At 41.9% G+C, this 13734-nt stretch overlaps 1 protein-coding gene across 1 annotated transcript in view; it reads left to right on the top strand.

Moving 5' to 3' along the window:
• Positions 1–3384: 3384 nt before the first annotated feature.
• The window catches only part of FLT3 (fms related receptor tyrosine kinase 3), a 32202-nt gene continuing 21852 nt past the window's right edge, over positions 3385–13734 (top strand). The window contains exons 1-8 of the mRNA XM_059825857.1: positions 3385–3439; positions 6366–6490; positions 8154–8356; positions 9129–9244; positions 11548–11665; positions 12539–12675; positions 13291–13430; positions 13509–13662. Coding sequence (XP_059681840.1) covers positions 3385–3439; positions 6366–6490; positions 8154–8356; positions 9129–9244; positions 11548–11665; positions 12539–12675; positions 13291–13430; positions 13509–13662 — 1048 coding nt within the window. The remainder of the gene's footprint in view (positions 3440–6365; positions 6491–8153; positions 8357–9128; positions 9245–11547; positions 11666–12538; positions 12676–13290; positions 13431–13508; positions 13663–13734) is intronic.

Below are 13734 nucleotides of genomic sequence, written 5' to 3'. Positions count from 1 at the left end.
CTGAAAATGGAGGTTGAGGCAAAGATGAGGAAAATGAAAAATACAGAAAATTCATTTGTGGACAGAGTCTTCCCTGCTGCACATGGCAAATTATGTTGGAGTAGGCGGGTCTTGGCAGTGATGTTCCTGAGACAGACTGAGCAAGCTTCTTCTTTCTCATACGCTGAAAGGAGATCTTTTCGATTCAGGCATAGATTAAATTTGGAAGGACTAGGGAAGTGAACTTCTTAGGCAGAGGCCTAGAAGTAGTTTCACTACAGAAGCTGACATGAAGTGGATAAGTTATCAAGCCGCAGAACCCTTTGCTGGCACTGGCACTGGATGAATTAGAAATGGTTATTTACTGTGACAACAAGTTCTGGTTTAGTATCTCTGCAAAAGAAACGCTTTTGAGACCACTATCATAAAGAGGGGCACAAGTTATTTGAAGAAGTTCTGCTGAGTAGGAAGCTTTTACTGTATATGCGTGAGTGTTCTTGTGCAAAAAATACCTTTTTTTAAAAATTTTTTTCAAAATGATAGTACTGAGTCAGAATCCTATCTGAGCCATGCAAGGATGGCCGTGGGATCTCCCCGGAAAGGGTCAGTATTTTTAAGCTTTCTGTCTTTTAATAGAAAATCAGAAAATGTTTGCTGGAGACCCTGTGGAAGAAAAGAAGAAAAAAAATCCATTATCTGTCATCAAAGATTTAATTACTGTATGAAAGAATTGACAAGGATTTTCACAGAATCACAGAATCACTAAGGTTGGAAAAGACCTGTAAGATCATCAAGTCCAACCTAAAAAAAAAAAAAAAAAAAAACAAACAAAAAACCCCACACAACCAAAAAAAACACACAACACACCAAAAACCAACCCACCAACACCACACAGCACCATGCCCATCAAGCCACATCCCACAATGCCACATCCACACGCTCTTTGAATACCTCCAGGGAGGGTGACTCCACCACCTCCCTGGGCAGCCTATTCCAATGTTTCACTACTCTTTCAGTAAAGAACTTTTTCCTAATATCCAGCCTGAACCTCCCCTGGCACAACTTGAGGCCATTTCCTCTTGTCCTGTCACTAGTCACTTGGGAGAAGAGACCAACACCCACCTCTCTGCAACCCCCTTTCAGGTAGTTGTAGAGAGCGATGAGGTCTCCCCTCAGCCTCCTCTTCTCCAGACTGAACAACCCCAGCTCCCTCAGCCGCTCCTCATCAGACTTGTGCTCCAGACCCCTCACCAGCTTCGTCGCCCTTCTCTGGACGTGCTCCAGCACCTCAATGTCCTTCTTGTAGTGAGGGGCCCAAAACTGAACACAGGATTCGAGGTGCGGCCTCACCAGCGCCGAGTACAGGGGCACGATCACCTCCCTACTCCTGCTGGCCACTCTGTTTCTGATACAAGCCAGGATGCCGTTGGCCTTCTTGGCCACCTGGGCACACTGCTGGCTCATCTTCAGCCGGCTGTCAATCAACACCCCCAGGTCCTTTTCTGCGGGGGAGCTTTCCAGCCACTCGTCCCCCCTTTCACGTTTCATTTCCTCAGAATAAAAAAATGCGGGGCAGCTCCTTCGCAAGCAAGCAGGAGCCGAACTGGTCGAGTTAGTTACCAGCCGGGAAAATACCCCTGCACTTGAAAGGGCCGCTGCCTCTGCTGCCTATCGCCGGCTCGGCGGAGCACCGAGCCGCGGGCGCCCGCGGGCGGGCGGCGGGGCTGCGCGCGGCTCCGCGGGGCGGCAGCTCCCCCTGGCGGCCGCCGCCTGCCCCCTCCCCGGGCGGCCTCCCCGCCGGTGCGTTGGTGTTCGCAGCGCTCGGTCCCTCTGCACGGGGGCTCCTCTCGCGGGCAGAAGAGCCCCGGGAAGAAACAACGTGTAATGCCACACCCTGAACGGCTTCAGGTGGTAAAAACGGGGGGCGCGGAGCCGATCCAGGTGGACAAATAATCCAGGTGGGGGGTTGCAGGCAATGGCAAACAAGACTGGCAGGTGACAGCAGCATTCCAGGACGCTATATAATATCAGTGTCATTTCTCATTATTAGTTTTTGACTCAGTACACAGAGCCTAATCAAGCACTTCCCGAAACCGCACAGCCTCCCCTACTCCCCTCTTCTCACTCTTTTCCTGCTCAGTGATTCAGCTCTAGAGATTCTTGGTATTCTTGGTTCCCTTCCACTAAACCCTCCGGAAGAGCTACCACACTCTATAGGCATTTTTTTCCATCTCAAATCTCAATCATGCTTGACCATCACTGTAAATAATTAAATCAGTTCACATGATGTTTGTTGTAATTAACTGTTAAGACCAGATAAATGACTGGTCCTGACCTAGACATACCCCATCAGTGTTACAACAACTAGTCACAATTAGCATGAGCTGCAACAGAGACATCTTGTCACCCACCTTGCTTGTTAAACCTTGTTCTAACACAGTTACTATTCTGCAACACAGAGCAACACCTCTGGCCCCATTATCACGTGAGAATGAACTCACAGGTTGCATTTTTTTTGGAAGTTGGTTTAAGCTGAAAGGGTGAAGACACCAAGGAAGGAAGGTGTGCTAAAAGATGAGGAACAAGAAGAGCTAGGTTTGATGGGAGATAAATAACATATGAGTAAAAGGAATTAATTTAAGATCAGTTCTTTTGACCTATCCTGCCTCCCTCTGATTTTTATCATGTTTATATTGAGTAAATATAGGATCCATCACTTTGGGGGTGATTTGAGAAAAAGGCAGCCACATGCAAAGGTGTGCAGTTTTTAAGAGTTAATGCATGCGTATTAGGCTCATCCATGTCACCACTTTTACAGATTTGTTTCTGGCAGCACATGACTGTGGGAGAACTATAGCTTTTCTGGAAAAATGGTCCTTCTACCTTCCCTGATCAGGAAGAAAATTTTGAAAAGTTGATCCAAAGAGTCTGACCCAGAGAAAACAGTCAGAAGCCAAATAAGAAGCAAAACATAGTTTGTTTTATGTAAGTCTCCTGAGCTGTAAAGCAGAATGGAAGACTGTTCTATGTCTAGGAAAGTCCTGACTGCTATGTAAAATACTAAGCGCCCTGAGCTGAACACAAACACACACAAGATGCATCCCTTGGTACAAAGAGAAAGGTTTTCTCTTCATCCTTCACAGTGCTCCAGTTCCTCAGCTATTCTCCTGATAAACTCAGACTTTCAACACATTTTGGAGTGGCTTTCCCAGTTTTCCAAAGGCTACTCTAGTCATCCCCCATTTGAAAATAAAATTTTGTAAGCAGTTCCATCAGGTGAACCATCTGATAGCTGAAGTAGCTTAAACATAGCTTCTTGGATTTATATCTCTCCAGTAGATTCAGGCCTTTCTTCTCAGCACTGTAACATGTAAGCCCACTTTTTGACTTGTGCTGGCATTCCCCATGTATGTCCCTCCACATCTTGATGAAATCCTGGCTCAGTTTATGGCAACTAGAGGTTTGTCTGACTTCAACGAGAACAAGATTTCTCCTACTGCATTTATTTTTGTATAACCTATAAAAAGATAATGAGGATGGAAAGCAGGCATAAACAAACATTATTCAGAGGCAGCAAATTATTTCCATTCCAGCTTCACTACAGCTCAGCAATACACAATATAATTATGCATGCTACATATTTTATGTTCCTTACCCAGTGCTTTCAGTCTCTGCAGTTCTTACTTTGGGCTTTCGGGAGGATGACTGACATGCAGACCACAACAGCAGTCCCTGAACAGGCCAGCTGGAAGATGAAAGATCAAGACAGTGAATCAGAGCATTACCATTTTCCCAGTATTTCTTTTCTTGATTCTGCTTCTTCTGAAAGGCTCATTCATGCTCTCATTTTCTATTTTGTCAATGTAATGTATTTCTCTAAGACCTACACAAGTTTTGGCCACTCCATGTCGTAATATACTTCTGACCATCACATTACGCATTTTTTCTCGCGGTAAAGCAGCTGGAACCATCTCAGGTTCAAAATATCCTTCCTTATCCTAAAAACCTTCCTGGATTTCAGAGGAATAAAGGTAGAGGACAGCAGTGACAAACTATAGCAGTTAACAGGTCAAGAAGTCCCATTTTCTCTTATACATGAGGGTCTCACTACTCGCTCTTCCAGCATATACTCCCACATACAATCCTTTACAGATGCAGTTCCAGCTCATCAGACACCTGTTTGCATGTCTTGCTCACAGTCTGGTTATTACATCTGCCTGCTTCTGCCTAACTTTTGGCTGCAAATCTTTTCCCTGTTGGTGTTTAAATACATCTTTCCCTTTCCTACTGCAGCATTAGGCATCCTGCTAATAAGGCAATATGAGAGAGGTGGAGTAATGCCAGGGATAAATTGGCTTGGCTTGTACAATCAGAAGCTAAAACTATTTGCAGATTAGAAAGCTGAAGCAAGGGAATGCTCAGCAGGCCAAATGAATTGAACTTTTGAGGCTGTATTTTCAGGTGGGAAGGGTGGAAACCTAGGTTGCATCAGTGGGGAGGAATTCAGCATGCTTGGTATAGATAACCTAGCGCATACCTGCCTTACAGCTGCCCTCTGACACTCACTGTCTCAAAAATTGCTAACATTATCTTTATAGCCAATGGAGGGAGATACATGTCTCCACAAAGAAGTCCTGTTCACCTTTCTTAGGGATCACAGACAGACGGACAGGATCTTCCTCAGAGGTCTACAAAAGCAGACCGTTCCCTGTGTATACTGTGGAAAGGTGGCACTCAAAATGATGTGTATGTTAGGTGCCTGAATGAGGGCTCAGTCTTAAGCCACATTTGCCAAGAGGGCTGAGAAGAGGTCATCAAAGTGTGGCTAGCTTACATTTCAGGCAGCTCCAGGAGGCACAAATGTCAAAGAGGAGATGGCAGCAACTCTTACTCGTTTCTTCATTCTTCCAGTTTTGCTCCCTCCATCACCAGCAGAAAGAGTCTCATTACTTTCATCCCTCAAATGCTTCCTGATATATTTACCTTTTTTCCTCCTTTCAACTCTGCACCTTGCTTTATGTCCAACCATCTCAGGAGCTGAGGGGGGGAAAAAAAGAAAAGCAAAAAAACAAGACCCGAGGGTAGAAATTGTCCAGGTCGCCAGGAGAAAGATGTTATTTTATGATTCAGTGCTTATTTGTACTGTTGAGAGCTGGCTTTAGGGACTTAATGGAAATCAGACACGTTTCACCCTGCCAATTGTGCATTCTTACTTCTGTTTTTCTTGTTTATGTGCAACAGTGGGGGCATGGTTACTATATAACTCCTTTAAGGATAAAAGGCAACTTTTCAAGCTGCAGTCCCTGCAGAAAGGCTCATATGAAGCATTCTGGAGAGATGATGCCTTTGAGGCACCAGAAGCTTTCCCACACTGCTCCTTATGCATAAGGAGAATGACATTTGTTACTCCTGCCAGGGCTGGGAGCTGGCAAGTGAGCTGCCCTGGCTGTATCGGCTCCCGGGGCGTGACGGAACTGGGGAGGTATGGAGGAAGGAGAAGGCAGGAGAAAGCCATGGGCTTACTCTTCCTTGCCCTCCACTTTCTTCATCTGCTTTCCTCAAAATAGTGGGAATTGCTGCCTTCTTTGCTTCACAGAAGGGGAAGAGCACAAGGCTGTGAATGGCAGCTCAAGGGAAGAAGCATCTAACCTGGACCTCTCTTGCAAGCTGCTGGGGTGCACAAATCCACACACCAGGAAGGCTCAGGAGAGTGTCCAGTATGTCAGGCCAAATACAGCCTGTCCTGGAGAGAAGGGAAAGGGAGGACTAGATCTTGAGCCCTTGGGTGAGCTGAGTGTGGGCTTTTAAAGGCAAGTTGGAGGACTTTGTTTTGCTTTTGCAAGTTGGAGGACTTTATTTTGCCATTGCTCTAAGCAGGAGTGAGGAGTGCTTGGGCACTATTTCTGCCCTGGACATCTCCTTAGTGCCAGTGGGAGGGATGGTGCATTATCATCCTCCAGCTCATGATGGGCAAATGCTGGCCTGTGGCTGCAGGGTTTGGTGCTGCAGGGCCCTTTCAGAGACACTGATGCAGAAAAGAGCTGCAAGAGGGAGCCTGTGTTTTGTAACATGGTTTCTGAAGGAGCCTCCATAACACATAGAGGCTTTTGTCTTTAGATATTTTCTGTGATATTATGGGGCATACTTATAATGTATGATGTATCTGTGCTTTTTAAAGTTTCTCTGAATAGTGCTTTCACTCACTTCCAATACACAAATGCAGAGTTTGCAAATGCACATGATATATCTGTATATTCCTTTTGCCTTTTTAAAAAAAAAAGATGTAATCTTTCTACAATTTTGCTGTATTTTATTTTTATTAAAATTATTATCCCTGACCAGAGAGACAGACATGATTACATTTGTTTTCTATTTTTATTTTACAGTTCTTGTTATGACAGCAGTTACTTTCACTTCTGCAACGAATCAAAATACATCTGAGATTATGTGTGTGTTTATCAGCCAGAATGGTGAAGGTTCAGGAACACCAGAGGCATCGGTATCTCCTAAGGTGATCTAACAGAGAAGGACTTGCTTATAAAATATTCCTGTCCATTCCAGAAATACCTTCTCAGAAGCTTACAACACCCTAAACCTTTAGGCTGTGGGGAAGTCACAGTCAAAATAACCAGGGTTAGGCCAAATATGACTACAGAAGGTTAGAGGGAAATACGCATCACAATTCATACTTTGAAGCTATAAATAGATAAGCACTAGTTTTCTCTAAAACTGTTTTTTTTAATTGCTGCTTTGATACTGTCTCACATCAACATGTCTGAATATTGCTGAATGTTGCTGGAATTGTATCAATGTAAAAAGCTATGTGCCCCTAAGGGGATTGACAAGGCTGTGATGTGAAACAGTGGCCAGACACAGCCACAGCTGAACACCTGCCACCGTGTGTGTGTGCCACGGCTGCTGGGACTGATGGGAAAGCTGCACCGCCTTCTATTCCCACCACCAAAGCCCATAAATCCCTGCCTCGTCTAAACTTTGACTGAGACGCCAAAGCTGGATAGGGAATCAAACATGGAATTTTTTTCTTCTCTTCTGACTCCAAGTCTTGAAATGGCAGAGGTGGTGCAACTAAATTATAAAGAAGCTAAGACCTACAATTAAAATATTTCCTGAGAATTCTGTTTTCAAGACAATCTCATGAAATCTTCTTCATTCCTGGACACCTAAATCAATAATTTGCATAATAAATGAAGGTATACCAGTCAAAGCTGTGCTGTCCTCATATCAGACAAAGCAGAATATGGCTGTTATCTCTAGATACTTCTCAGATCAAGGGAAGAAATAAAGAAGGAGCAAGGAATGAGAAGAACCAACTGGCAAAGCTCAGTGTGGGGTGGGGAATGCAATGAACTGTCCTTTCATAAACTTACACCGAATAAGTTTCACCCACCAGAGTAAGGGAGACATTTAGGGCTACTCTTCACATGGAGTATTTACTTGCCGCCCTTTGCTGCAGCTAAGCTTAGAGACTCATTAATTTGTGGGTGGCTTTCAGAATGACTGTGGAATATTCGCTTTCTGTTTGCGATTCTCCTTTAGCTGTATGCAATGGTGAGGAAATGAAAGGTGTGAATACACCCAGCCCAAATGTTCTCTACCTAGTAAAGCCTCCAAGGAGTTGAGGAGCAGTCTAGCCAGATGCTGCAATGACAAGCAGTGGGATGCAAAAAAAAAAAAACATTCTGGCCCTGCCTTTGCCTTGAGGTCACAAACAGAAAGTTTGTATGATAGTTCTCTGTCTTCCTATGGTTCCACACGAAAGGAAACAAAAATGAGAGTAAAGAATAGCCTATATCACTAAGGGAAATTACCGTTTCTGGCTAAAATTGTTCTGTGTTGTCTGTCTAGAGAACTGAATTAACTAATCAACAGGAATCCTATAATGTTTCCTCATGCAGTAGAATTCAACATATTTATGAATAAGTTCAACAGTAGAAATGAAAAAAAAACCCAAACCAAAACAAAACCAAACAAAACGAAGGTATTGTGAAGGTATTATTTCAGTACAATTTGTATTTGGGTATTACGAGGCGTTGTTAATTTATGGAAGCTTTTCCAGAAGATCATCCTTTAAAAATACTTGAATGCAAAAAAAAAAAAACCCAAATAAAGCTAATAGCTAATAAATCATAACAATCTGTCCTCTTGCATTGCAGATTTCTAACATTTTGGAAGATGTTGGGTGTTATTTGAATTCTCAAGGAACAGAGAACATCTATGAACCAACTAAAAATGTGGAGGTCAATGTGTTTGAAGATATTGAATTAAGAGTGATAATGAACATTTCAGAGATCATTTCATGCTTTTGGCTCTTTAAAGAGAGCAAAGCTTGTAAACCTTCATTGGACTCAGAGAATCGGTAAGTCAAGGGATGTACTGGATCAAAGAACCTTTAAGAGATCATTTCTTTTAGCATGCAGATGGAATATCTTCTGTGACTGTGTTTGCGTTTAATTTCATGTTATGCATTATCTTTTACAATCTTCTAGTCTTTCTTAACTGTTGTCACCTGGCAGCATATTGCTGATTGTCATCTAGACACCTATACACATATAAGTCTTAAAACCAAGAAGAGTTTGAAATCAGCTCATTCTTTTAATTTGTATAGCATCATGGATGGGGGTCTCCAGGGACTTTCTGACATTGATCAATTTGAGCTTTGCAGTGCTCATATGAGGCAAATACCATGATTTTATAGACAAAGAAACTGAGCCATGGAGAATTATATGACTTGATGGGGTCACGCTGCAGATGAGGAAGAGCACCAGCAACAGCAGCCTCATTCTCAACCTGAGGCTGGATTATTGCCTCCCCCTGCAAAACATGTAGGATGGCACTGTAGGTAAAGCATTTCCCTGTGGACCTCCCCAGCTGTCCTAAGCTCAGGAAGTCCACCCTTCCCGATGCTTGGTGTTAAGCATGTGCTTGGGTACCTGTGGTTATAAGTTCCTACGTGCTGCTTGTGTAGGAAGATACATAATGAAATCACTTCAGGTTGAAGGGCACTATATAAATAATGAATACTAGTATCTCTGAGGGGTTTTTGCAAGAGCTAAAGAGCTAACATTTTATTGTGTCTGCCGCATATCACCTTCTAGATAACAAATACAGCTTTATTTTCCATTTTATAGATATGTTACATCTTTGGCTTTTTCCCAAATAAAAGAAACAGAAGCTGGAAAATACACCCTCTCAGTCATAAGTAAAACTGGCAATTACACAGTAGTTGTGCCTGTTCTCATCCGAAGTAAGTATAGCCCAGAAGAAAGGGGTCACTCCATTAATAGGTTCAAGGGGAGAGGATCAAGTTCAGTCAAAGCAATGAAGCTCTCGCGTGCTGCATTTCAAGTATCTTGTAGATTTGCATAGGACTTGGGGCTGTCTTCAGAGACTGAAGTCAGAACCACAGACTGTGTGAGAGTCAGCTTTTGCTAGTCAATAAACCATGCAAATGAACAAATAAAGATGTAAATGCATGGCAGCCCTCTTCTCCCCTATAAGAGATTCCCCTCTGTGCCAAGAGGGACAAATGGAAGGTGACGGTTTGCATGCTCTCAAAGCTCGTGGGCTAGATTTGTTTGCTTGCATCTTAATCTATTTATTCTTGGTGTTGCCTGCTGGGCTGTTATCTGGACCAGATCAGGATGTCCCTTTTATATTCTGGTCTCTGGCACTCCAAAGTCACGCCTTGTTCCCCTCTGCCAGTTCTCCGCCTGCACCTGCCGCTGGGTCTCTGCACTTCTCACACAGCTTTTCCTTTCGCAATTCTGTGGGCGGCAAGAGGCACCACTGAGGGAAGGGGAAAGACAAGGTCCTCTTCTCAGTGCCAGCCTTTACTTGTTTATTGGGTTTTAGGGTAAAACACATCAGTACTGCAGCTGGTCAGCATAAGGGTGCCGGCGAAGCTGAAATTTTAACTGCTGTTAAATGCTCGTGACAGAGCACGTGCGAGGTGTGACTTTTTTGAAAGGCTCACAGTGGGAGGAGATTTGATGATGGAATTTTCTCAAGGACCACACAAAAGACAACTCTGATGCAAAGGCAACTGCTGCAACAAAGTTTGAGCTTGCTTCTGTTTCTAAGTAGGGATGTCCAAGAACATCTAAAAAACCAAAAAGACCCACGTTGACGTGATTTTTTTTTTTTTTAACAGAAGAGAAATACCGTATTATTTTGCCTGGAAAGGGTCAAATTTAAAGATAAAATTAAAAAGTGTAAAAGAAATTTCAAAGAAAAGAAAGCAAAACATCAATCCAAACAGCTAAGACTGGCAAAATTAGGACCAAAGCCTTCTAGAGACAGGTTTAATAACACACATCATTACTTGTCTTGCTTTTAATAAACTGTGACTAATCAACATTTTTTATTCCTTCTTTATTTGTTTTTAAAGTATTTCTTCTGTTTGATTTTTTCTCTCTCGGGTGTCAGAAGTGTCACCTCCAGTCTCTTCTTGTTTTATTTGAAGGCCTATTGCATGTCTCAATTATAATTTTAACAGCTTCATTCAGAGGACAGGTTATTAAATCTTTAATTAAAAATTACCTTCTCTACTGTATCAATTAGGCTTTAGAGGTAAAAAACATTATTACACATGCAAGCAAGAGTAGTTCGAAACAGTTTCGATAAAGATCTTTTCCATATCAGTTGCTTGGATCACATTCTTTTTGCTCCTGTGAATCTAATATCATAATTACTTCTCTCATAAAATCCTCCAGGCTAGATGTGAACCCTTCAACTGAGATGTGAATCTCTATGTGAAAAAAACCTTCTAGGCCCAGCTTATAAGAGCTAAATGAAGAAAGAAATTAAAAAGTCAGAAGTGTTAGTTTCACCTTAGCATGTCACCTTGCAGGCATGGAAGTATGACTAAAGAAAATGTCACTCTTCTGTGTGGAAGCTGTAATTTCATTGTAAGATGACCTAAAAGCAGACTCGGTGCTTTTCATTCTGAGTCAAACCTTTTAGCAGTTTTAATATTTTAAATTTTTGTGCTTAGTCAAAATCTGCACCTGACAGGTTTAGGGGGGTGGGAGTTGTCTAGGAACCTTTTCCCCCTGGGTTGCAGATGTAGGATAGAGAAGTCTGCTGGTTATCAGAAGTCATTATCACCCGTTGTTTTTCCATCTTGTATCTGATCTGACTGAGTAGTGTGCAACGATCCCATTTTGTGTAGAGACTTTGTAGTGTCAACAGATACTCCAACAAAGGCCATGGGCTTGGGATGCGATTTCGAAAGGCATCTGTGCTCCTGCCCAGTGAAATGAATAGCAACCACAGCAAATTAACACCTTTCGGTATCAGTCTCAGGATTATCCTCTGGCGTATAGAGGCAGGTCTTTGATACGGGGAAGCTGTGCATTTAGCAATCAAGGCTGAAAAGATTGTGAGACCGACCCACAATATCCCCAGGGCAGAATAATTTTCTATTCCCTCAGTGTTGAAACCTCCTGAAACAAATTACAGCTTTGTCACTTCACGTACTATGAAATGAGCAAAACACTGTTTCAAAATGATTTCAGCATTCCTAAATATTTGCATGCTTTTTAACAGCAAAACCAGGCAAACCCTATTTCAGGAAAAGGGACAAATCAGATGCTATCGAGTGCATATCTAAGAGCTACCCCCAGCCCTCTATGGAGTGGATATTTTGCAAAACACCTGAAAAGAGGTACGGTGTATGTTGATATGCATGTTGAATCTCTAGACTGAAAGTTTACCATCTTCTGAAGAAGAGGGAGGAGGCTTTGTGCTGCTTGCTGTGCCTAGCAAGCTGGGGAGATAACTGAAGAATAGGTTTTGTGTCAGAATTTTTGGAGACGGGCTCTGCTGGATTGCACACCCACGTGCTGGTTGAAAACCTGTGTTTGCATGATCCACTTTTGGAGTGCTGCAGCATATTTTTCTTAGAAATTTTGACTATTGTGCTCTTTTGGAAACTTTCAGCTCTTGGCTTGGAAAAAGTTGTTCCAGAATCTACTATTTTGATGTCACCAGAGCAAATCAAAGGTATCTCGTTTCGCTCTAGTTTTTCACATTTTTTTGAAATGTGAATGCATTAGAGCTGGGAAGATGTTACAAGGAATGATAATTTTCCAAGCTAAATGATTTTTTTTCCATTCTATTAACATACAAAGTTGATTTTATTAACAGCGGGAATAATGCCTTTCTCTGCAGCGTGGCAGTTTGGGATCTGGCTCTCATAATGGCCACTGGATTTGCAGCAGCTCCCACCGCCAGGAATTCAGAGATGTGGTGTGAAAGCTCAGCCTCTATGATTTCACTCTTGTCCAGATTTTAGCCACAGCATTACCTGTCTATGAGCCAGTTTGAGTATATTCAGGTCATTTCAGCTCATATTTCTGCCTAGGCTGTGAGATTTTTATTTTCTTATCTTCACCTTTCCTAGTTCCTTTTTATTCAGCTATGTAAGATCCAGTTTTCCCACTATTGTTTGCATATTGTCATGGCTTGGAGATTTATCAGATTTATTTGCTTGAAGTTAACCAAATGAGTCAATGAATAATTGTGCTTGTAATTGCAGTTGCCCTGATAAAATGCATGAAGACACTGGGGAAATAGGTGGCATACAGAAGGCACAACATGAATTATTTCAAACTTATATATGGTGCTGTGCAGTTAATGACCTGGGCAGAGAATGCACCAGCCTCTTTACAATAGGTAACTTCCCTCTAAGGATTACTTAAATGCGAGCTGGATCCTGCTGCTGAAGTTACTTGCACTACTCATCTGAGTACGCTTTCTGGGCTAAGCTACTTGTTTGTATTCACTGGAACAAATCCAACAGTGAATATGATTGCTCTGTCTCACGTTTAAACCCTAAATTCTAGTAGCTATTTGTGGTCTCTGTAAAAAATGTCTTGCCCTTCTACATTTTCTAAACTTCTGTTCTCTTTTTCTGCATGCTTTTAGGACTGTGTTGCAGTGAAATGCTCTTCAAAGTGTTCTTAAATATATAAATTTATAAATAATTATAAATAAATATATAAATTCAGGTTTCTTTGTTTTTTTAAATAAACCTGACCTGAGCTAAACTCTGTGCTGAACTGTGCCCTATAGATATCGTGTAAATTATGAAAAAATTTGATTTGAGACATCTAAATCCATCAAATTTACTGATTTCATGATTAATGAGTAATTTTCCAAAATTCTCTTTATCATTACAATACAATAATGGATGTCTATAGAGCATAGAAAAAAAATGTTGATCTAAATAAGCACTTTTCCAGGCAAAGTGACAGATGTTGTTTCAGTGACAATGTTTTGATTTTGTAGATTTAAATGAAAGACAAGCAGCACCTTTACCTGAATTACTTCTTAAAGTCGGGGAACCATTGCTGATCAGATGCAGAGCTGTTTACCGTAATTATAAATTCAGAATAAAATTATCTTTTGAAAACAAAGAAATTGAGCAGGTAAGACAGGGCATATTTTAAAATAGGTAATATTGGGCACTATCAACTGATTAAATGGGAATCTCTGTTGAAAACTAGGATCGCCAGTTTGAAGGATTAGAATATCAAACAGATCAGTCGGCAATTCGGATCCAGTATGCGTTTGCTTCAGCGGCACGAAGAAGTGATAGTGGACATTATACCTGTTCTTCTACAGTTCATCTGAACCAAACTGCTTTGGTTACAGTTTTAGGTAATTCCAACCCCCTGTGTTAATTTTGTCCCTTCGTTGGTTGTTTTGCTTTGTTTTCCATGCGGCAGTTCT

The sequence above is a fragment of the Gavia stellata genome, chromosome 1 (genome assembly GCF_030936135.1).
Source record: "Gavia stellata isolate bGavSte3 chromosome 1, bGavSte3.hap2, whole genome shotgun sequence".
NCBI classification, from domain to species: domain Eukaryota; kingdom Metazoa; phylum Chordata; class Aves; order Gaviiformes; family Gaviidae; genus Gavia; species Gavia stellata.
The sequence above is the reverse complement of the archived record's forward strand: the minus strand, read 5'-3'. Positions and strand labels throughout refer to the sequence as shown.